This window comes from Neophocaena asiaeorientalis, unplaced genomic scaffold (assembly GCF_003031525.2).
Source record: "Neophocaena asiaeorientalis asiaeorientalis breed wild unplaced genomic scaffold, Neophocaena_asiaeorientalis_V1.1 scaffold91, whole genome shotgun sequence".
NCBI lineage: Eukaryota > Metazoa > Chordata > Mammalia > Artiodactyla > Phocoenidae > Neophocaena > Neophocaena asiaeorientalis.
Genome location: NW_020173198.1, coordinates 605703 through 631098, shown reverse-complemented (window position 1 = coordinate 631098; position 25396 = coordinate 605703). Strand labels below are relative to the sequence as shown.

At 41.4% G+C, this 25396-nt stretch overlaps 1 protein-coding gene across 1 annotated transcript; it reads left to right on the top strand.

The window, feature by feature from the left end:
* The first annotated feature begins 7261 nt into the window (after positions 1-7261).
* On the top strand, positions 7262-24166 carry NIPSNAP2 (nipsnap homolog 2). Its single transcript, XM_024744326.1, has 8 exons — positions 7262-7266; positions 7430-7569; positions 10535-10629; positions 11963-12103; positions 12952-12983; positions 18170-18264; positions 21767-21850; positions 23016-24166. The coding sequence occupies exons 1-8, from the start codon at positions 7262-7264 to the stop codon at positions 23078-23080; spliced, it is 657 nt and encodes a 218-aa protein (XP_024600094.1). The 3' UTR covers positions 23081-24166.
* Positions 24167-25396: the final 1230 nt, after the last annotated feature.

Genomic DNA, 25396 nt, shown 5'->3' with positions numbered 1-25396 from the left:
ACAGGCTGGATATAGGAAGGAGAGGCAGCAAGGGAGCTGGAAGGGGCAGCTGTAAGGTCATTATTGGTCAGTGCCCGGGGGCGGTATTTCAAAGAGGGAGTGGTTCAGCTGTGCCAGATGCTGCCAGAAGGTTAAGATGACGGAAGAAAACCACTTACCGACAGGGGTGGTTGTGAGTGACATTGCAAGAGTGGTTCCAGAGGGACGGAGGATGTGTTCCCGGGAGGCCGATTTGCCAAGCACATCTTCGCTCTGCTCAGTGCCAGGCCCTCTGCTCAGCTGTTTACTGAGCACTGCATCAGTGTCCCCCAGGTGCTGGAAACGACCATGTACTCAGAATTTAACTCATCTTCCTCCTGCAAAGCCTGCTTGCTCCTCCTGGGTTCTCTCTCCCCAGCCGTGGAACATCTTGCATTTAGTGGTCCAGGCCAGAAACCAGGTCTTCCCCAAGCCCTTCCCTGCCTGCTCCCGCCCGTCTAGTCAGTTGCCAGATCTGTTAGTTCTGCCTCCAGCCTGTCTTGACTGTGCCTCTGCATCACCACTCGGCTGGATTCCTATCAAGAGTGTAGACTTGGAGCCATTGGTGAGGGGGACAGCTAGAGAATTCCCCAGAACAAATGAACAGGACATTTTCCTACTAGAAAGATCTCTGACATGAACCCTGACTAGATCCTAATCCCTCTTCCTTTCCACCCCACCTCCACCAAGAAAAAAATCTATAAAAATCATTTTAGGGACAATTGGGGACATTTTAAGATGGAGTAGATATTAGATATTATAGAATTACTATTTTCCTTAGATGTGATATTTATTATTAGTGACATGGTTTGTCCCTGATCTTAGGAGATGTGTGCTGAAGTATTTAGGGATGGTGTATCATGATGTCTGCACTCTGGTTTCATATGGTTTGGTAAAAATGAAAAAGCAAAATATATATAAACAGTAAAAATTATAAAATGTTCATTTTTCATCTAGATACAGGGCATAGCGGTCTTCGTTATACTGTTCTTTCATCTCTGTGTCTGAAGTTTTTCAAAATGAAAGGTTGGGGAACGGCTGTCTCTAGCAGCAGTGGCGAAGACAGATTTACTGGGCTTGGCGGTGGGGCGGGGGAGGGGAGTCCCGTGGCTCCTGCTTTAAGGCAAGACTCTTCTTCTGGTGGGCCCTTTGGCCTCCGCCCCTCCCCCTCCCCTCTGCCGTATTCACATTCCCCTGGCTTTGGCAGCTAGAGTTCTGCTTCCGAGAAAGTCCTTCCTCCCATGGGCAGCAACCTGACAAACTGTTCCTCATCTTCCAGGCCCTCAGCTCAACAGGTGCCTCTTCAGAGGGCTGGTCCACGTCTCCCTCAGTCTGACCCAGACCCCACTCCCTCTGCCCCAGCCGCCACGCCCACCACCTGTGTCTCCAGGGAGGGGCCCTTCTTCCCCTGGACTGTGATCACGTTTGTCCGTCTGCTTCCACCAGCAAACCAAGCTCTGTGAAGTCAGGGCCAGGCTTATTCCTCTTTGTAGCCTCAGCCTGGCACATGCAGGGCACAGTCCGTGCATATTTGGTGATCAGACGACCAAAGCCCCTTGCCTCATCCTGTGGTCTCTGTGTTAAATGTGTTTCCCTTCTGTAATTTGCCCCGACTAAACCAAAACACCATCTTCCACACCTAATCAGTATCCGTGTCTTCTCCTCTTCACCTCAGGAGTATCTTTTGAATGCAATCCATCCCCTTCATCCCTCCTGCCATCATCTTAACCCAGGACCATCCTTTGGTCCATCCAGTGAGTATCAGATGCCTTTGGTGTGCCGGTACTGCTGGACTGGGCAGCCCGCCAGGAGCCCAGGAGCCATGCTCCCTGCCTTTCTTGCTTAGTCCACCACCGCACCACCGCCGGGCTGCTTTTTACGCCTGGATCTTTTCTGAAAACGTGCTAGCGTTGCCCTGTCTACAGGATAAGGTCCAGCTGATAGGCTTGGTGCACGGGAGCCCAGCCCCCCTGGCCTGCTCGCCCTCCCGTGGTTCCTCTCACTGTCCTCCCACACCCTGTTCTCTTGCCTTCCTGAACGCTTTGCTGTTCCAGAAACATGCCACACAGCTTCACGACTCCATGCCCCAGGACACGTTGTTCCCTTTGACTGGGATTATCACTGGCTTTGTCCCTGTCTTGCTTGTCCTCCAAGACAGAGCTACAATGTCTCCACTGGAGTCCCTCTCGCTCCTTGCAGGCCAAGGCCAAGGCGGTTCATTCCCTCGAGTTCCCACAGTGCATGTGAGTCCACAGTGTCTGTGACCGCTCTGGCTGTTTACTGATAGGTTTTTCCCATGACAGTGGGCAGGCTAGGCATCTGTTCATCTTTGTATCCATTGAGCCAGGCACATAATGCTTTTTCTATTTAGAATCTAGTGTTTTGTAGGATGTGCTGCCCCCTACCTCACCCGCTGTAAAGTGCCACCCAACACATATGATGTTATAAAGACAGCTGATTGCAGTGTTTGTCACTCTTGGTAAAGCACCCTAGCCCAGCCCAGGTCTTATCACCCTGACAGCTGTTAGCATGGCTGCTTCTATCCCTTTCCGTGATTCAGCTTGGACTGGGCACACAGTCACCTGCCAGCTGAAAGATTTCAGAGTTCAACAGTCAGTTGGGGCTATGCTGTGCCACACTGTTTTTCATTTGTCAAGACAGTTGCTACCCAACTTTGACAAGTAAGCAGCACTCAGGCTCTTGTTGTGTGTCCTGTGATGTTGACTACTTCTTAGGTCAATCTTTAGCTTACAAAGTGGTGTCATATCCCTTACCTCATCTTACCCATCCTAAAGTAAATCCCTCTGGTATTAAAATCTGGAACGAATGCTCACTTGGGGAGGTTTGTGTGGAGGAGGCATCCCTTATTAGTGAAAATATTTTGAACTTTACAGTTAGATCTGGGTTCATATTTTTATCTTGCTGCTTCTTAGCTCAGGTTGTGTAATAACCTCTGTGAGCCAGTCCTTAAAATGCAATAATACCTACCTTGCTAGATTGTTGCGGGGATTAAATGAGAAGACAGGAACAAACTGCCTAGTCCAGTGCATAGCAGGAAGTATGTGCTTATTAGCTTGTAATCCCCTTAAGTTCTAAGGAGGAAGGGAAGAATTACTTTGGAATTTTTTTCCCTTCCAGATTTAGTCCATCAATAATTCTTTATTATAAAGTATTAAATCCATAGGAATTAAATATCAATATGAGTGCACATGGTATATGCCTGTCTATGCACTTCTGGAAGGATTCATTAAGAACTATTAGTAGTGGTTGCTTTGGTGAGTATTTCTTAATGAAATTCCTTAGTGCTGATACTTTTAGAAACTTCCATTGTACCCCTTTCATAAGGGGTACAATGTTCATAATTGTTATTACTAAAAAAAAAAAAAAAAAAAAAAAATAAAAAAAGTCCCTTTAAAAAAATTTTAAAAATGGGCTTCCCTGTTCCCTGGTGGCGCAGTGGTTGAGAGCCCGCCTGCCGATGCAGGGGACGCGGGTTCGTGCCCCAGTCCGGGAAGATCCCACATGCCGCGAAGCGGCTAGGCCCGTGAGCCATGGCCGCTGAGCCTGCGCGCCCCGGAGCCTGTGCCCCGCAGCGGGAGAGGCCACAACAGTGAGAGGCCCGCATACCGCAAAAAAAAAAATCTTAAAACTTTCTACTTTGCATATCACAAATTTTATATGCTTGCCGTTTCGCTTCATGATATTATTTAAGCAAATATCCCAAAACATGGTGTGTTTAAAATACTTTAAACACGGGAATTCCCTGGTGGTCCGATGGTTAGGACTTGGTACTTTCACTGGCGAGGGCCTGGGGTTCAATCCCTGGTCCGGGAACTAAGATCCCACAAGCCACATGGCACAGCCAAAAAAAAAAAAATGAAATACTTTAAATGAACTGACAAAAATGTTTTTATTTTTATTGAAGTAAATTTTACCATGATTCATTTGGAGAATTGCCTTCTTCAGAATTAGTTTATTTATATAATCAAAGAGTGGGGACTTCCCTGGTGGTGCAGTGGTTAAGAATCTACCTGCCAATGCAGGGGACACAGGTTCGAGGCCTGGTCTGGGAAGATCCCACATGCCGCGGAGCAAATAAGCCCGTGCGCCACAACTACTGAGCCTGTGCTCTGAAGCCCGCGTGCCTAGAGCCCGTGCTCTGCAACAAGAGAAGCCGCTGCAATGAGAAGCCTGTGCACCACAACGAAGAGCAGCCTCCGCTCACCACAACTAGAGAAGGCCTGCGTGCAGAAACAAAGACCGAATGCAGCCAAAAATAAATAAATTTGGAAAGAAAAAAAAAAGTGAATTGAAACCAGACAAATACCATATGATTTTGGTTTCTGCTAAAGAGCTAATAATTTTTATATATAATTTCTTTTAATTTTAAAAGTATTTTTTAAGTAGTTTTAAAAACAGTTTTTAAATCTCACCATTAATCAGGTGCTGTCCTAAGTGCTTTAAGTGTATTTACTAGGGGTTAAACATGTACTTAAAAAAATACAAGAGTAAAATAAAAAACATAGTCAATACAGATATTATATGGGGAAAGATGTGTGTCTTCTCTATTTTAACTCTCCATCCTTCCTTCAGGGATACCACCATTAACACTTTTCTTAATTCTAAGGCATTTTAACATATAATAAAAGCAAAATGGAAGAATTTCCAACTTCTTTTTACAGATGCCGCTTAGGACTATATATTTCTGTACTATGCACTAATAAGAAAAATTGCATGTACTGGTATTAACTTGTTATTTTGCTTATTTAATATGAGCTTGCTGCTTTTTAATCTTAAAAGATTTGAAAAAATGCTTTTCTGTTTCTTGACCATTACTGTATTTATAGAAAACATTTTATTGTTAATTTTATATTTGTATATTTTGTTTATATATTTGTAAGCTCCATCGGTCAAAAAAAAATCTTTTTATCTGGTTTCTAGCTATTTGTGATAATATCCTATGAATTGGTTTTTAAATTTAAAACAGTCATACGGAGTGAAAAGTGTTCTGTAATGTTTGTTCATTAAGGCAGCAAGTCAATTTTTTTTAAGCAAAAAAAGAAAAAGGCTGCCAATGTAACCCGTGAAATTTAGAGTTCTGTTTTTTCTAAAGCACCATAGTTGAATAAGAATAGGAATTTGTATTAATGTGGAATCCACTCGTTCATCTCATGAGGCATTGGGGAATTTGCATGTCATGCAAGTTTTTCTTGCCTCTTGTTTAAACTCCCCTTCCTTAACACCTGGAGTCACTCTCTCTTTACCTCTTATATTTGCTTTACGGTATCTGTGGCCTTAAACAGGTCTGCTAAACAGATTGAAAATGGTCTGTAGGAAGTCATCTAGTGTTTCCAAGAGATCCCCCCAGAAAAGGCTCACACTGGCCTGTGAGTAGCCAGACCTTGTTTTGAAGCACTGGATAAGATCTGAGTGTTTGTATTGGTCATTTGGAATCCCAGCACGTTACTGCCCTTGGCATGATGTAGCAAAGGGCAGAAAAGATCATTTATGTGTACGTGAATTAAAGATCAAAACAATAAAGAGTACGCTGTGATAGCCCTGGCCAGAGAGGATGGTCATCCGCATAAAGGCGATCGTGCAGAAAGAATGGGCACAGACTCAAACGACTACATTCTGTATGATTCCATATATGAGACATTCTGCAAAAGGCAAACTGTAGAGACATAGAACAGATCAGTGGTTGCTAGGAGTTGGGAGAAGGGTTGATTACAAAAGGAGGAATTTTAGGGAGTGAAGGAACTGTTCCCTATCTTACCGTGGTGGTGGTTACATGGCTTTATGCATTTTATCAAAACTCACAGAACTGTATGTCCCAAAAAGAGTAATTTTACTGTGCATGAATTAAAGTGGAGAAGATGAAGGGATGCGATTTGCATTTGATTATGGTTGTGTGAAGTTAGGAAGAGGGTGAGTCTCAGCCAGGCTTTCATTTTTAAAATCTTGTTCTCAGGTTATGTATACCTATATACCTTACCCATAAAGGAGTTTCTAAACATGCACTTTAGATATTTTAGCTAATTTTAGGTATAAAAATAATATATGTATATGGAAAATTCTCAAAGAGTCCAGAAGGTTATACAGCGAAAAGGAAAACTCTCTCCTCCCATCCCAAGCCCACTCACAGTCCCCAGATGTCCTCACTATTAGCAGTTCACTTTGTGTGCGTATTTGTGGTACTGTTCTGGGCCTGCTTTTCCATGTAACTCATCTCAGCGATTCCAACATATCAGTGCGTGTAGATCTGCCTCATTCCTTGTATTGATTGCATTCTATTCTGATTTTGGCTCTACCTTGATTTATTTGACCAGTCCCCATTAATGGGTTCCAGATTGCCTGTACCAGGAACAAACTGGAAACAAGGTAGTAAGGAATGCTTGCACGCATTCAGCTGTGTGCTCTTGTCTAAACATAGCTGCCCGCGGGACATGCTACAAGTGCGACTCTTAGGCCGAAAGGCCTGCGCAGTTTTAATTTTGCTATGGATAATGTCACACTGCCCTCTAGGGAGGTCACACAAATTTGTGATCCCACCAGCAAAGCATATGGGAATTAAACATGCACTTAAAATTTCACGGGTAAAGTGTAATTTGTTACTTAAGTCAAATCTATCCTCACTTTCTGACAGCGTGGATAGTAGGAGTTCAGTTATAAGATGAAAATAAGCAAATTATTTATATGTTAATGAAGTCTGTATTCTTAGGTTTTTGTGAGTTAAAAATCTTGATTCTAAGGTTAATTTAGTTTAGGGGTAAAATAGTTTTTTTAACGAAAATTCATTTCACTTTCTCTGTATATTCCTTTTCACATTCTTTTGTCGTGGTAAAGTACATATAACATAAAATTTGCCATTTTTAAGTACAGTTCAGTGGCGTTAAGTGTGTTCACATTGTTGTACAACTGTCACCACCATCCCTCTCCAGAACCTTTTCATCTTCCCCAACTGAAGCTCTGTACCCATTAAGTAGTAACTCCCCATTCTCCCCTCCCCTCTGCCCCCGGCAACCACCATTCTACTTTCTTTCTCTGTGAATTTGACTATTCTAGGTTTCCTTGTATGGAAAAGGTTTCCTTTTTCTATGTTGAAAATTTCCTTGGAGGAAGGAAGGACACACGGTGGAACTCACAGAGATACACGTGAGAACTCTCCTAGGAGTGCCGAAGTTACTTCTCTCACACTCCGCTCCTGCGTTCAGAGTGCACGCTGGTGGTATGGAAAGTGGACATGCGGTATCCCAGGTTCTAGAATAGTGCCTAGACGGCGTGCTCAAGGCGTATTTGCTGAATGGATTGATGAATTTATGAAAACAATGTACTACACGACACAACCTAAAGACCCTGGGATCTTCGTACCTCTGATTAAACTCAAATTTTTGCATTTGTTATTCCATAGGAAATTGGCGTCTTCCATTAACAGACCTCGAGAGGACAGCTGGTTAAAATCCTTATTTGTCCGGAAAGTTGATCCAAGGAAAGATGCTCACTCTAATCTCCTAGCCAAAAGGGAAACAAGCAGTCTGTACAAGTTACAGTGTGAGTCATAGGTTTGCTATCTTCATAGTTGACTTTTTTCCCTTTGTTCATAAGTTTATCGTTGAATTTTCTTTTGTTTCAGTTCACAATGTTAAACCGGAATGCCTAGAAGCATACAACAAAATTTGGTGTGTATACCAAACTATCCTTTACTTGGGGAAAAATAATGATTTTAATATTTGTCAGTTGCACTAACCCTTGATAGCAGAGCGAGATCTTTCACGCCTCTTCTTAAAGCTGAACGTGGAGAGGCTCTTAAGTTGAGCTCTGTTGGGCATTACCAAGGATGTTTTGATTTTAAGCACTTGTTCAGCTAACTCCTCACATAGGCTATCAGACTTTGGAATGTTACTAGACTCTTTCAGCTTGGAAGGGACCTTGCAAGGTGGTCTAGCCCCGCTACTCATCCAGTGCTTGAGTCCTTTCTGCAGCCCTTCCTGACGCTATGCTTGAATACATTTCATACGCGCCATTTCTGGACAGCTCTGAGTGTTAGGAGTTAGAATTCACATCCCTGGGACCTCCACTGTGTCCAGTTTTACTCCTAAGTAATATTGCCACGTGGGAGCCCTGTATGGATTTCAGCAGAGCTGCCATTTCTTCCCGGGTCTTCCATCCGCCAGGATTCAAGTCCCTTCAGCAGATTCTCATATGACACGAAACCCATATATTCTTATAGAATTTGTAAACTTTAAGACCAAAGAGAATTAAGTGCGTTAGTTATTAACAGAAATAGCATTTTAATGATCAGTTGTCCACAAATATAATTTAAAAGCTTTTTTTAACCTTTCATATCTGCTGCTTTCATGAGAAAGCAAATGATTTTGTTACCAGAATCAGCGTAACTTTCAGAAGCAAAACATCCTTTGTTGTCTTACTTTTGGAGGTGGTTCGTGAAATATAACATTGGCGTTGAGTTCCTTGCTCACCTCAGCACAGTTCTCTTTATCTTAGAAGTGCCCTAAAAACAAATGCTTTTTTCTAATTCTCTTCTCATAAAATGGAATTTTTCTGTATGCTGATGTTTCCCTGGATTATCTTTCCTGTCCTGTTTTGTTTTTTTTTTTCACTTCATCTCCTGTCTCAGATTCCTGGCTATCTATTCATGTTCTCACTTCAAACTCAACATGCAGAATTACGCTGCTCTTCCAGTTTCTCCATGTGTGACACTCACCATGGTTTTATTTGACTCTTGCCGTAGTTGTATGTGATTAGCCGGTCACTAAGGGCTGTGTATTCTTCATTTGATGTGTATTTTGCTTCTCTTTGCTTGTTTCCCTCTCCAGGCCTGTTGAGGCCCATTTCCAAGTAGCCCTTTCTGACTGCCTTCCTGGGTTTGAAGTTGCACCTGTACCTTCGCCCCACCCTGCAGTCCATTACCCAGAAGTTTGTCAAATTGATCTGCTTGAGTTCTGTTTTCTCCTTCATCATGTTTGTTTATCTTTTCTCTGAAACTTTCAGCAGCTGCCTGTTTCCAGCCTGGTTTTTAGGGGCCCAGATAATGAGGTTCTTCCCAACTCGAGTTCTGAGTACAAGTACTACCTACCTTACAGCCTCCATTCACTTGGGTCATCTGTGCAGGCTTCCGTCTTCCACACTAGCTCCAGTGCTGAGTTGTTTACTTCCTGATCGTGTCATGTGGCAAAAAGAAAACCCAATTCCATTTCCCTGACATAATCTGTCTTTCTTCACCCCCAATTTCCATCAATCCCATGTGATTTCTGAACTTTCACGAGTCATACATCAGATACATTTAATATCTGATCTTAATTTTAAAAGTAAATGCTACCCTTCAAAAAATTACGTGGTTTGGTCGTTGTACTGGGTCTTAAAGTCATTTGAGTTTTCAGTTAGACATAAGACCATTCAGAGCTTTTCTCTGTTAACTAGTCATACCCACCCAGTCCTAGTGCTTCAACATCGGGTGGTGATCACTAGCTTAATATCACTTGACGTCAGCAAATAATAAGAACAGGTTCCATTTCTGACCCTTGATATCTTTTTGCATCCACTGTTGGATCTATATGGCACTTTTTCATCGTAATTTTTCTATTCAAAAAGTGTGCAAATTTTAGCTTTTCTCTTGGTATGATGCAGTTATGGCTCTTCCCTTTACCTTTCCCTGTCCGTTAGAATCTGTAATGCGGGAAGGTTTCCGTGGAACCAGGCTCTGACACCTCTGTTAAATTAATACACTACCAGGACCATGCTCAATCAATAGCGACAAACTGGGCGGTGTGTCTGGCGTGGGATTAGGTGCGATACCTTTCAGAACCCCTCAACTGGTTGAATTGAGTAGAAACGAATTTATGCCTCATGTCATCGCTTTCATTTGGGTTCTCCTGCCCCTTTGACGCCCTTCGGGATTGTTGGGGTCGGGGTTGCTTCCAGACTGTGTTGTGTCCCGACTCCGTCGTCTTCCTTAAAGCCCACTCGTTCTCTGCTGCTGCTTCCTGTGCCTCCTGGGCCGCTCCTGTCATCTGCCCCATCCTCCACATGACCTCCTTCCCTTTCTTTTCCCGCGTTCTTTTTCTACTATTCACATTTCTCTCATCCTTCCCATCTTTGGAACCAGCAAAAGTTAGCTTTCATACACATCACCATTCCTAAGTATATACTTCTTTTTTTTTTTTTTTTTCTGAAACAGCAAATAATAGACTCATAGTTCCTGGAATTTTTGGACCTTTGGCTCTTCTTTATCATTTTTATCAATATACTTGAGTTACTTACCACTGTTCTAGATAGCTGGGGTATCAGTCACCTAAGCTTCTGATAATTGGGACATGAGAGCACAGCAGAATTCAGCCAAAAGGCTAATTCTGCACGTCTTTTTATCATAAACGTATTCTGAGGTCAGTTGTCAGAACACAGAGTAGATGACCTTTTCCTGTTACTGATCATGTGTTGTCCACCTGGTGTAATTTCGGTGGTTGTTTAATTAGTGTTGCTCTTTCTTCTCTTTAAGTCAAGAGGTGTTGCCAAAGATTCACGAAGATAAACATTACCCTTGTACTTTGGTGGGGACTTGGAACACGTGGTATGGCGAGCAGGATCAAGCTGGTAGGAAGCAGAAGTCTTTGGAATAAACCCTTGTTCCTTAAGCCTTTACTGTCATTACTTAAATGATTTTTAACATAATGCTTGTTTTTATAAGCAAAGCTTTCCAAGTCTCAGTCTAGTCTTATGGTTAAAGTGGTTTCTTCAGTAAATCACTGCAGAAACTCCTTTTTGATCGTTTTTCATGTTTGAATCTATTATTGAAACTTTATGGTGTAACTTGAGCCAACACACATTACAGTTTTGTACTGTGTTAACACCATGCGTATCTAGAATATTTTCAAGGTAAGAGTATCATGAAACTCTAAATGTATGTTATCGTTTAAAATATATTTCAGTTCACCTCTGGAGGTATGAAGGAGGTTATCCAGTCCTCACGGAGGTCATGAATAAACTCAAAGAAAATCAGGTAATGATTTTTGAAAAAGACTAATGATATAGTAGATGTTAGTACAGAATTAAGTGACTCTTTTCTGCCATCGTTTTTGTTAGTAAACTGTTAGTTTTCTGTGGTAAAAATTTTATTATTTGGACTCTTGAGGTTGTATTTAAACATAGAGTAACCAGTTGTAATACTATTAAAATGGTAGTTCTTATTGTAAAAGTCAGTTGTACTTTGATAAGCTGGAACTTTGAAACCGGTAAGTCAGTCTGGGTTACCTAACACATATCTGCTTCAGGAACTGACAACCACTTATTCTTCATCTTGGGCCGACTTTGCTATCCTCCCCCTCCCTTCACGAAGAGGTGTGTGTTAATGGAGAATATTCTACCAGCCATACATTATTAGGAAAGAAAACCTTTTGTGTAGACTCCCCGTCCATATATAAATGACTTTTTTTTTTTTTTTTTGCCTCGCTGTGAGGCTTGTGGGATCTTAGTTCCCGATCAGGGATTGAACCCGTGCCCTCAGCAGTGAAAGCACAGAGTCCTAACCACTGGACTGCCAGGGAATTCCCAATATAAATGGCTGTTTGATTTTCTGATGTTTTGAGGTGTCCATGTCACCTGTCTCAATATGCTGTCAAACAGTTAGAAGAACCTAAAATCATAGGAAATTAAATTAGTTTACTTTGTCATTTAAATAATTAGGATGACTATGTAGTTTGATATCTAAACTTGGACACTTTTGAGAGTGAAAGGGAATACTAATAGTCATTATGCTGGTTCAACAAGATGTAAACTGGGACCGTCTCAGGCCAACTGGACCCTATTCATAATAGTATTCTATTGTGGGAGGAACATAAATGTTGCTAAAGTGGGTTTATATATAAATCCTCTAATATTTATGATATAAATATTAGAAGATTTCATGAGCACCTTTGTTCACTCAAAGGAATTTGCGGAATTCCGTAAGGCGAGAAGCAACATGCTTCTCTCGAGGAAGAATCAGCTGCTATTGGAGTTCAGTTTCTGGAATGAACCTGTCCCACGGTCAGGACCGAATATATATGAACTCAGATCTTACCAGCTCCGAGTAAGTACTGAAATAGGAGTTAACTGTCCCCTTGTTCTTCTGTGCAGAAGGACATGCACCCCTGATGCTGAGTGGACCGCAGACACTGAGCGAATGTTCTGTGATGTGTGTTTGGCTTGTTTTCTCCCCTGTCCAGTTCTTCTCCTCTTATTTCCTTTCTTTAAACCTTCCTTCTTTCTCCTCCTTTCTCTTTGCTAAGCTCATTTGTTTTTTATAGCCTTACACATAAGAGAAAAGACCTAACATGCAGGACCAGCTGCATTATATAGCATCTATTGTCACTGAACTAGAGCAGCCAATAAGCATGTGACTGTTGACATTATACAGCACTGTAAGAGAAACAGGGAATAGTATTTGCACGACTCTCTAGATATTTCCCTACTTAGGTGACCACTAAAAAGAAAGGCCCAGGTGGCAACATAGTTAAAGTGAAAGAGTATCAGTAGATCTTGGTGGTCTAATGCTCAGTATTATACTGGAAAAAAAACAAGTGATGTCCTTGTTAGGTTTACTTAAATTGAATTATTTAAAAATTTCACAATAAAGTCTGAATAGGTACCAATAATTGAATCATCGTGGGCCTAACTATGGTTTTTATGACTATAATTGGATGACTTAATTAACTCTCACTTTGTGTGTATGTTGTCTTCTTAGATGAAGCCACAGAATATTACTTCCACTGTGGGATAGGTACGAACACAGTGAATAATACTATTTTGTTACATTTTTTTAATCTGTTAGATCTCACATTATTAAAAGTTAATTTTTAAGTTAGTCTTGTCATTTTTTATACTGTTAGTTCCATATTTCTTCACAGAAGAACTAACCGAATCCAAATCTCTTTTCAGCCAGGAACTATGATTGAATGGGGCAATTACTGGTGAGTATTTTACCAAATGATGAGTTTGTGAAGTCTTATAAATAGATTCTTTTAGGCCATAGTGTTACTTCTAGAAATAAAATCTGGGGTTAGTGCCATGATTTGATACTAGACTGTTGTTTTGTTTGATATATTTGTATTATGAAATTTTTCAAACATATATAAAACTAGAGAGAAAAATACCGCAGGTCTCCCTTCCATACCCATTACTTAGCTTCAGTAATTATCAACACATGGCCAGTCTTGCTTAGGTCTAAATCCCCCAACCCAGAGTATTTGGAAGTAAATCTCAGACAACATAAAATTTCATCTATAAATATTTTAATATATATCTCCAAGAGATAAGGACTTTTTATTTAAAAAAAACAAAACCCCCCAAGTGTCACATGAAGTTATTTCATATTCTTCTTGGATGTTATCTTTTCTGAAGTGTTGCTTTTGTCACATAAACAGAGCACCACAATGATACAATTGCTACTTTTTTTTTTCTTAGTTTAGCAAAATACGAATTTTTCTTCAAACTGATCTATAGATTCAACAGAATCCCAGTCAAAATCCCAGCAGGCTTTAGAAATGCAAGGGACCCAAAATAGCTAAAACAACCGTGAAAAAGAGGAACAAAGTTGCAGGACTCACAGTTCTCAATTTCAAAACTGACTGCAAAGCTAGAATAATCAAGACAGTATGGTACTGGCATACGGACAGGCATATAGATCAATGGGATAGAATTGAAAGAAAAGAAATAAATTCTCACGCACGTGAGCAATTGGTTTTTGACAAATGTACCAAAACAATTCAGTGGGGACAGATAATCTTTTCATCACAGGGTCCTCAGACAACTGGGTATCCTTGCAAAAAGATGAATTTAGACCCCTGCCTCACACTGTATACAAAAACTAACCAAAAATGAATTGTAGACCTAGATGTAAGAGCTAAAATACAACACTTTCAGAAGAAGACATAAGAGAAAATCTTCATGACCTAGGATTAGGCAAAGAGTTCTTACATAAGCACCAAAATCACAATCCACAAAAGAAAAGAAATGGTAAATTATAATTCATCAAAATTAAAAGCTTTTGTAATTCAAAGGATACAGTTTTAAAAATTAAAAGACGGGTCACAGACTGGGAGAAAATTTTGCAAATCACACATCTGATAAAGGACTTGTATCCTGAATATATGAAGAAATTATACAACTCAAATCACGAGAAGATAAATAACCCAATTACAAAATGGGCAAAGGACTTGAATAGACAGTTCTCCAAAGATACACAAATAGCCAAAAAACATATGAAAAGATGGTCAGCATCACTAATCATAAGATAAATGCAAATCAAAACCACAATTATTTTCCATTCATCTCACACCCTTTAAGAAGGCCATTATCAAAAGAACAGAAAATAGCAAGTGTTGGCAAGATACAGAGAAACTGGAACCCTTGTGTACTGTAGGTAGGAATATAAAATGGGGCGGTCATCATGGAAAACAGTACAGAGGTTCTTCAAAACATTGAAAATAGCATTACTCTCTGACCCAGCAACCCTACTTCTGGGTATATATTCAAAAGAATTCAAAGCAGCATCTCAAAGAGATGTTTGCACACCCATGTTCATCACAGCATTATTCACAGTAGGTAAGAGGTGGAAGCAACCCAAATACCCATCAACAGATGAATGGATAAAAATGTGGCATATATATATAATGGAATATTAATGCAGCCTTTAAAAAGAAGGAAGTCCTGCCACATGCAGGGTGAACCTTGAGAACATTATGCTAAGCAAAATAAGCCAGTCAGAAAGGGACAAATACTGTATGATTCCACTAATAGAAAGTTTCTAAAGCAGTAAAAACCATAGACACAGAAAATGAAAAGGTGGTTGCCAGGGGCTGGGTGCAGGGGGGTTGGTGTTTAGCGGGTATAATTTCAGTTTTGCAAGATGAAAATGTTCTGGCGATCTGTTGCACAACAGTGTGAATAGACTTGGCCCTACTGGCCTGCACAGTTGAAAATGGTTGAGATAAATTCAATGTTATGTGCTTTTTACCACAATAAAGAATAAAATCAATTTGGGAAAAAGAAATTTAATGGGCAAAGAATTTGAATAGACATTTCTTCAGAGGAGCTCTATGAATGCCTAAAAAGGACGTGAAAAGCTGCTCAACATCCTTAGTCAGTATGGAAATGCAAAGTAAAACCACAGCGAGATAGTACTTCATACCCACTAGGATGGCTATAATTCAAAAGACAGAATAACGTGTTGACGAGGTTGTCAATGAATTGGTACCTTTACACATTTCTGGTGAGAATGTAAAATGGTACAACCACTTTGGAAAAGGAAAACCATGATTTTTACTTACTTTCAATTTATATATTCTCTTTTTTTCAGTTATAAAATTACTTGCTTTGGGCTAGATAATTTCTAAGATCTACCTCCAAAAAACAGTTCTGGGATCTTTTTTTCTAATGAATCTTTTCTTCTTAGGTCATCAAAGGCTAAATAATGCAAGGTAGAATTCCTTTTCATTTGAAAACTAAGAAATACATATTTGATTGTATACTATGATTGTAGACATCATTTTATTAAGGAATTGGGGGGTAGGGTTGATGCTATAAGTGTAGTAATTTAGTTGCCCACAGAATAGGATCACCCAGTTCTATGTTTCCGTATTACTCATTGAGACTTGCCCACCGTGGAATCCACAAGGAAGGAACTGAGGTTATTCTTCAGTTATTTTAAAAATTATTTATAAAGCCAGTTCATTCAATTTGTATTTTGGCACATAGGTAACTAAGGTGGTGATCTCCTCTTCACTTCATGCTTCTGATTATTTCCAGGCTAAGGCAAGTTATGTTTTCTTTGCCTACTGAGAAAGTGAATGAGAAAAATTCAGAAGGAAATGAACAGTCCTGAATATTTATCACTATCAGTGAAACTAAGGGTTTTCCCCCTTAGGGTTAGAATGCACATTAAAGAGATTTGCTTAATTTCAATAATTTACAAATCAGATTTGTAATTTTTGTGAAGATTATGAGCACTTAACACTACATGGAAGGTTAAAGAAATTAACATCGCTTGGAGGTAGCCCATGGGGGCAATAGCAAGAGATCCCTCCTTTTCCCCTAAAGAACCTGAAAGCATGGGTCACCTTTGTGGAGTTAAGCACGTGGTGAATGAGAGCCAAGATGTACAAAGTGACCTTGAGGAGACTGGCTTCCTCACTCCCACCACAGGCTGCCCTTGCTCTGATTCCACACCCCCCTTTGAGATGTTCTAATTCAGTTACTATGAAGTTTGCCTCTAAGAAGAGAATGCGCTGGTCAAGCCGACTCACTTATCTTGTCTCTCACTGTGGATATTAGTGGATTGAATCCTTGTTCATAGTCTCCAGCTCTTTTTTTTTTTTTTCGCGGTATGTGGGCCTCTCACTGTTGTGGCCTCTCCCGTTGCGGAGCACAGGCTCCGGACGCGCAGGCCCAGCGGCCATGGCTCACGGGCCCAGCCGCTTCGCGGCATGTGGGATCCTCCCGGACCGGGGCACGAACCCGTGTCCCTTGCATCGGCAGGCGGACTCTCAACCACTGCGCCACCAGGGAAGCCCTCCAGCTCTTCTAAATGAATTAGAATGAATCCATCTTCCCAAGTCCTGTCCACCTGTCCCTTGCATCGGCAGGCGGACTCTCAACCACTGCGCCACCAGAGAAGCCCTCCAGCTCTTTTAAATGAGTTAGAATGAATCCATCTTCCCAAGTCCTGTCCACTCTGGGACCCTAATATGACTGAGACATCAGGCCAAGCCTGGGCAGTGTTGATATAAATTGACTGGGTAACTGGGGTGTGGAGTCTCTTGAGAGACTCTGCCTGTGACCTTCCTACATCACTTGAAGCTGCTTCCTTCATTTTCAACTTTGGTTCTAGAAAACTGCTTTAAGAAAACATACACATTTTAAAAACTTGTTTAGGATTTCAAGTGTATCACTAAATATAAAAATAAAGTACTGGTGCAGACACAAAAGAAGATGTTTAAAAAGCTGATACCTTTTGCAGCAGGGAATCTTAAAAAGCAAAGTTTAGGGCTTCCCTGGTGGCGCAGTGGTTGGGAGTCCACCTGCCGATGCGGAGGACGCGGGTTCGTGCCCTGGTCCGGGAGGATCCCACGTGCCGCGGAGCGGCTGGACCTGCGCGTCCGGAGCCTGTGCTCCGCGATGAGAGAGGCCACAACAGTGAGAGGCCCATGCACCGCAAAAAAAAAACAAAAAGTTTAAGGCAAGTGCCAATTTTTAACCAATTTAATCACAATTTCATGTTATACACATAGACACGTGTATCCACACATGATGCATACATAGTGAATGCCATTTGGTACTCATTTTCCTAACGGTTTGCTCAGGTAAGTGGGGAGAAAAGGAGGCAGCTTCAGTGTTGACGGTGACAGTGAACTGCCAGGAAGCTCACGTCCATGGTTCTTCCATATGCTGTCTGAGGGGTCGCAGAATTCGACACCCGCCCTCGGCCGTAGATCACAGAGCTTGCGGGTTTCTCAGAGTTCATGGTGTGCAGCTGCTTTGTAGGTGCGGTGCACTTCCTTCCTCTCTGTTTTAAGCCCTGTTCTCGAGGCAGGGTCCCTGTCTCCCTTGGAGTACACTGCCTGTGGCACCGTGGGGTTCTCAGATCGAGAATTCCCCCACTCTCTCAGTGTGTTCTTGGAAAGCAGCTGTTTTTAAGTTGACAGGTCCTAGCCTACCCTCTGCCAGTTTTCTAGACTTCACGTTAAGAATCAGCAGTGCAACCACATATCCTCACGTTGTTGTTTTTATTTTTTATTTTTATTTATTTTGGCTGTGCCGGGTCTTCGTTGCGGCCTGTGGACTCTTAGTTGCAGCATGCATGCGGGATCTAGTTCCCCAACCAGGGATCGAACCTGGGCCCCCTGCATTGGGAATGCAGAGTCTTACCTACTGGACCACCAGGGAAGTCCCATGTTGTTTTTATTTTAATAGTTATGAATTACTGTCCACTTTTCACAAAAATGACTGCTGTAGCTATAGAAAGGTACATTTACATCTTATGTACATTGAAATAACTTTCGAATGCATTCTGAACAACCTGTGCTGAGGATGGTGGGAACTTACTGATACTTTTTAACATACCTGATTCAATATCTGAACGTTGTTTTTTTTCTTATAGGGCTCGTGCAATTCGCTTCAGACAGGACAGTAATGAAGCAGTTGGAGGATTCTTCTCCCAGATTGGGCAGCTATATATGGTGCATCATCTTTGGGGTATGTTTTTTTCCCTTCATTTTTGTATTCCTGGGATTTCAGAGTTCATTACTAACTAACTTGTCCTAGGCAGTAAATCGTATCTCAAGTCAGGAACCTTAAACACCGCTGCTGAGCCAAATGTCCCAGATGGAACGTAGGTGCTGGGCTACCCGGAACAAGAGGTCAGTAGTGCAGGGTCCACAGATGTGCGGCACGCCAGTGCGCTGGTGAAAGTGAGAGTGGGGCGAGGCAGCAGCCCCGGGATATAAAGGGATACAAAGCTATGAATTTGGGGAAAACCAATGAAAGGTGGAATGCGAGCTAGACTTCAGCATCTAGATGGGACTGACAGGTAGAGGTGGGAAGGAGGGGCTGGAACAGCCATGGAGACACAGGAAATTATAAAAAGTGCTCAGGAAACTACAGGTCGTGCCGATGGGCTAAACGGTAAGATACCTGCCGGGGACCTGGGTCTAAATGGGTGAGTTGAGGCAAGAAAAGTCATTTTCACATTGTGCCCCTGGGACCTTTCCCTGAAACCCTCCATGTCTGGGGAGGAAACCCCACTCCAAGCCCCCGCCAGCCACCGCTCACCTCAGCCACACACACTGGGCTTCCCCGGCATTTAAAAGATTGAAACCTGCACCAAATGATTAGAGGCCACCAGTAACCCTCAGCTCCCGGAATGTCAGGGTCAGTGTTTTCTAGCCAGCTGAGATTTGACCTCCTAAGGATCAGAGTTTTCAAATGGAGTAGATTTGCAAACAGATCTTTAAAAGATGTGTTCTGTGTCCCTGCCTTTTGATTATACTAACTGTAATTTAACCTTTATGGGTTCAAGGTGGGAGTGAAGTCATTTTTATCATTATTTTTTAGTGCATGATCTGTCCAGAGGATATAAGCTGAAAAGACAGACCCCTCCCCTTCCCCAGCCTGGAGGGGCCTCTGAGGGCGGCCTCTGTAGTGAGCGAGCGCGGAGACGGATGGGTCAGGACCCACGTGCTTTGGCGCACAGGCAGAGGTCAGGCACATGTCTACTCTGAGGCCCTGCCCTTTTCCACCTTCCTTTTTGTCTCGAGTCTGTGTCCGCAATGTCCACTGCCCACTTCCTACTTTATAGGAAAAAGTCTTGAGATGTGCAGAGATGAATTCTCAGTTGTCTGCCCCCAAAACTTAGCCTCACTTTTCCATTTTTTTTAGAGAAAGAGAACCAACATTTATCGAGCACCTCCAGTGTGTTGGTTCCTTATGCACCACTCCCTTTAATCCTTACAGCCACACACCACAAATGAGATACCTGTGACTCACAGGTGGTGAATAAATCACCCAGGACCCACAGCTGTTCAGGAGCTGAGCCAGGCTCAGACGTCGGCAAGTCTGGCTTCAAAGCAGGTCTTCCCCCCAGCACAGCCCCCCTTCCTGTTACCCTTGCACGTGATGCCATCCCTCCCCCACCTCCTCAAGGCTTCGCTGCAGCCACGGCTCCTCCACCACCCCATCTGTGGCCTCCTTCCCTTAGTATATGAATGGGCTCAGTGCCTCCCATCTTTAAAAGCCTCCCCAAACCCAAAGGTGCATTGACAGATGAACAAAATGTGGTTTGTTCAAATTCATAGAAGCAGAATGTAAAGTGTATCGGGTTGGGAGAAGAGGGGAATGGGAAGATATTGTTCAATGGATAACGGTGGCACAACGTGAATGTACTTAATGCCACTGAACTACACATTTAAAAATAGTTAAAATAGTAAATTTTGTTATGTATATTTTATCCCCCCCCCCAATTTTTTAATTAAGAAAATTTGTAAAAGAACACAGGCCTCCAAACTGTGTTCCCTGAGGCGGGCAGGGCAGGGGGGTGGTGAGGGGTCACCACATGGTACCCTAGGTGTGCATCCGACCCCGGTGAGGACACTGCCGCTTGTCACATGAATGTTAACTGTTTTCCTCCGGGTGGTGAGAGGTAAAAGATTTTGTTTTCCTTCTATTTTTCAGCATCTTCAACATTTTATGTAATAAATTTATACTCCATTACTAGTGGAGGGAGCTTTTGTCTTTAGATGGTCAGATTGCCAGGCCTGCAAGGTTAGGTCTTCTCATAGGGAGAAGGAAGCCCCAAAACAGAAACTAGAACTGAGTAGGGAGCCCTGGGTGATCTCTTAGTCACGACTGACACCGTGTCCAGATGCCTAGGAGGCATTTCCCTGGTCACTGGTTAGAAGGATCTTGCCCAGGTTGGGAATCAGAGACCAAAGCACCTGGGTGAGATATCCGAATTGTACCCCAAGGACTCTGACCCTTGGCCCGTGCTCTTCCCTCCACCTGGAGTGCCTTTCCCTCCCGTTCCCGCGTGTCGATGATAAAATGGCCTTTTCAACCTGAAGACCCACTTGGTCAGATCACAGCTTCCAGGCAGCTCTCCCTGGTCAGCTGTGTTCTCCCTGTTGGGTCTCTTTGTTCTCCACTGCCTTGAATACAGTCTCACCCAGATCACTGTAGTGCTTTATAAATGCTGAGAAAAATGGAATCTAATATTGCTTATCCGTAGTCTGACAGTGTGGTTACAGATTTAACATGTATTGAGGAAGTTCACTTGGTTTGTAAAGGCACGTCTTGAATCTGCTAGACTGTGAGTCTTGAGAGCGCGTGGTTTTGCGTCTCCCACGAGGCCTAACAGTTGCTCAAAAGAGCCAGCTCACCGTCATTCCAGCTTAGTACTGAGTTCCCAAAGTATAGGCGGTCCCTGACTTACGACGGCTCAACTTAGAATTTTCCAACTTTACGATGGTGCAAAAGCGATCCACATTTAGTAGAAACTCTACTTCCCATTTTGAATTTTGCTCTTTTCCTGGGCTTTCTATACATTCTCTCGTGATGCTGGGCAGTGGCAGCCGCAGCTCCCAGTCAGCTACACAATCACAAGGGTGAACAACCAATACACTTAAAACTATTCTGTTTCTTACTTTTAGTGCAGTATTCAGTAAGTTACATGAGATATTCAACACTTTATTATGAAATAGGCTCTGCGTCAGATGATTTTGCCCAACTGTAGGCTAATGTGAGTGTTCTGAGCACGTTTAAGCTAAGCTAGGCTAAGCTCGTCTATTGCAGTAGGTTAGGTGTATTGAATGCATTTTCGACTTAACAATATTTTTGGCTTACAGTGGGTTTATTGGGATGTAACCCCATCATAAGTTGAGGAAGGTCTGTAGGCTCTTTGAGAAAATGAGGAGTGCAGCAGAATCAACACTTAATGGATACACAGTTGACCCTTGAACAACACAGGTTTGAACTGCTGGGGTCCACTTATATGCAGATCTTTTTCAGTAAGTACACACAGTACTATATGACCTATAGTTGGTCAAATCCAAGGGTACAGAACCATGGATACAGAGGGCCGGCTATGGGATTTGAGCACCTGCAGATTTTGGTATTCACAGCGGATCCTGAAACCAGTCTCCCACTGTACTAGTGGAATTGTGTTTGGTTTAAGTCTTAATTCTTCTGTGTGGCTATTTTTAAGCTTACAAGGATCTTCAGACCAGGGAAGATATACGGAATGCAGCATGGCATAAACACGGCTGGGAAGAACTGGTATATTATACAGGTAATATCTTAATAGGCATAAAACATTTCATTCTTCTCATCTCATTGTTTTAATGTTCTTTCACCCTGAAGCTAATATGTATTTAAAAAAAAAAAAAATAGTACGTTGCTCTAGGATCGTGAATTGTAAGGTTGAGGGAATGGAGAAATAGTCATATTTTTCTTTGACAGTTATAGGACATTTTTTCAATAGAGAATATTCACTCTTTCAAGTATGTACGTCGTCTGGTACAGTTCTCAGATCTTCATGTGTTGTAAATTTTACATCATTACCCTTTTTGTGCATTTCTGTATTCTCTGAAAATTTATTATACAAATAAATTTTTTTCTAAGCTTTTCCTTTCTCATCAAAATTGTCCATTCCCCAAAGCTTTACAATTTAATACAGCAATTAAAAAGTAATTTTGAAAATTAATTTGGTATTTAGACTTTCCATATGTACATGTGTATGGATGTGTACATATGTGTACACCTATACATGTATGTATACCTGTACACACACACACACACACATATAAACACACACTATGAAATCCTAGTTGCTTGATTTTTAGAAGAAAACAACCAGGCTGAATACCACCCAATGACACCAATGCAGGTACCACCTATGTTGCACGTCAGGTACATTTAAGCCCATATCCTACCAGGAAGATCAAAGAGTAATTTGTTCTGGAAAATAACTATTATCTTGTCTTTTAATTCAAAAAAATCATACAACTGTATGTGGCTTTGCTGTTTATTCTTACATTTCCATAAGTTCCCAAAGATGTGTTTTACTTAGCACTGACGGTTCTACAAGTACAGTGTATTTGTTCCTTTATACAGGATACAGTCAAATTATTTGATGTTATATAAATTTTAATTCAGTTGAAAGAACCTTCTGAGAAAGCACCATTTTTCTCACAATATGGACTTTCCTAATTTCCTACAAATGAAACAAACACATTTCCGACAGAATGTTTTAATATCATCTTATAGGATGTCAGCTGATCTGTCATTAGCTTGTGTATTTCTTCCCCTGAGATCAGTCCTAAATATTCCAGTACTCTATTCTGATTTTAAGCAGCATGTCTTCTGAATATTCTTAGCAACCTATTTGTTAATGTATATTTACTGCAGTCTGTTTAGAAAAGAACGAGCCTAGTAATCTTGATCTTTGTTTTCAGTCCCACTTATTCAGGAAATGGAATCCAGAATCATGATCCCACAGAAGACTTCACCCCTCCAGTAAAGCTACAGAATTTTGATGTGCCTACATAAATTTATGTGACAAGTACTTGTCATAAATTAATTTGAACTGTATATGAAGTGAAAAGAAACACTGAAGTGTAAACTGCTGTATATAGCTTGTAAGAGACCTCTTTTCTTTAAAATTTACAAAATCACAAGAAAGTAAACTTACAGTTTGGCTGATTGTAGCAGTGCTCTGTAGTCCTCTGAAACATCCCTGTATTTGTCGAATATACCTTACAATACCGGGCCACCTCTCCCCACCCTCCAGGAAAAGAGGGCCCAAATTAAAATTGGAATCGTCTCCAAATAAGAATCCAACCATGGAAAAAAGTTAGCCATTTCTTTATAAAAAGCAAATCTGTTTTATAATTACAGATTTTTAGACAAATTTCTTGTATCAGGAAGAAATATGAATTTTGTCATGTTTCTGTAGCATTTTTCTGAGTCTCAGACTAGGAACAAATTATAAGTGTACCCAATACCTGCAAATGTTTTACTTCACTCTCATTTTTAATGTCAGCATAATAAACGTGTATCATTACTGAGTTGGAAGTGGTTGATCGGTAATTCAGTCTCCACATTGTGTATCAGGATATCTTTATATGAGAGGAAAAAATGGCTTGAACCTGTGTATCATATGTGACTTTGAAATGAACACCTTGAATAGCACTAATTTTTATTTGTAATATTTTTCTATAACAAAACGAGTAGCACTAGGAAAAGAGGTTTTATTTTGTAAACAATCATCTGTGACCTCAGACATTCTCTGGTTAATATTTTAGTAAGCTCACAGACGATTTTTCCAAGATCATGTATGAGGGGTGGTGCATGTTGAGATTTAAATTGGCATAAAGCTGCATACTTTGTCTAGCTCTGATTTAGTTTTTTAATATAGTGTGCCAATTTTGTGACTGTAATCATGTGAAAGTCCTGTTGAAATGAAAAACTATGTCTGACCCCCAGATCAAAGAATTTATGTTGAAGTATGAATAAAAAATCTCATACCAAATGTCAAGCTTTTACATGCGAATGGTTTTCTCCAAGAACATATAAAATTCAATAAAATCCTCTTAATTTTCACATATTGCATGTTTGCGATCTTTTTTTAATGACTGGTGCTGAGAATGACTCTGTCACTCTTGAAAGGTAGCTTGTCCCAGTTCAATGGGCATATGTGCGTCTACAGAGTAAAATATTAAATAGGCCCATCGGCCGCTCCTTATGGCCACTTGGTAGGTGTTATGAGGATTGGGTGTTTGGGTACCAGCGCATGATGGCCTGATGTTTGGGGGCTGGGGCTGCCAGTGGAAGAACAGGCTGTGCTCCTTGAGGGGGTACTTATCCTCCCGGGTGTTGAGTTCCTTAACCTATAAAATGGGGAGGTTGAATCCAATAGCCTTTAAGGTCCCTTCGGCTCTGAATTTCTGTAACTGGCTCTTCATGGTGGCACAGGAAGCAGTGGGAGAGAGAGGGTATAGCAAGCTCTGGCACAGAAAACCTGCAGTTTAGCACCAGCTACTCTACTGATTAGATGCTCTGAGCATGTTTGCAGCATGTGAATGAAAACTATATGAAACTGCTTTCTAAACTACTTAAAGAAAAATGGTAGAATTACTATTACTAGTAAAGGTAATCTAGTTATTCAGAACTGAAAAAAAATTGCTGGGGACAGGGAATTTTCACTTACAAAATTGCGTGGACTTGTAAATGAAACAAGCCCTGCAGAGGTCAGGAATCTTCTATCATACACTGGTGTATTCGGGTCCAGAGAAACAGAACCAATAGGATATCTAGATATAGATATATTTGGGGGTGTGATGAAGGAAGGACTGGGAGTTTGGGATTAGCAGAGGCAAACTATTATATATAGGATGGATAAACAACCAGGACCTATTGTGTAGCACAGGGAACTATATTCAACATCCTGTGACAAAACATAATGAAAAGAATATGAAAAAAAAATATATATGTATAACTGAGTCACTCTGCTGTACAGAAGAAATTAACACACATTGTAAATCAACTACACTTCAATAAATTTTTTTAAAAGATATATTTAAGAGGAGATTTATTATAGGAATTGGCTCATGCCATTCTGGAAGCCAAGAAGTCCCATAGTCTGTTGTCTGCCAGCTGGAGAACCAAGAAACCCAATGGTAAGATTCTGTCCAAGTCCAAAGGCCTGAGAATCAGGGGGAACTGATGGTGTTAACTCCCAGCCCAAGGTCAAAGGCCCAAGAACCAGAAGCTCCAGTATCAGAGCAAAAGGTGGGCATCCTACCTCAAAAAGAGAGTGAATTTGCCCTTCCTTCAC

Bases quoted from the DNA above. Each gene is read 5' to 3' on its own strand.
- NIPSNAP2 (XM_024744326.1), top strand. The intron at 10,630-11,962 runs GTAGGAAGCAGA...GTTCACTCAAAG, and splicing joins TGGCGAGCAGGATCAAGCTG to GAATTTGCGGAATTCCGTAA. The intron at 12,984-18,169 runs GTGAGTATTTTA...TTTTTCTTATAG, and splicing joins ATTGAATGGGGCAATTACTG to GGCTCGTGCAATTCGCTTCA.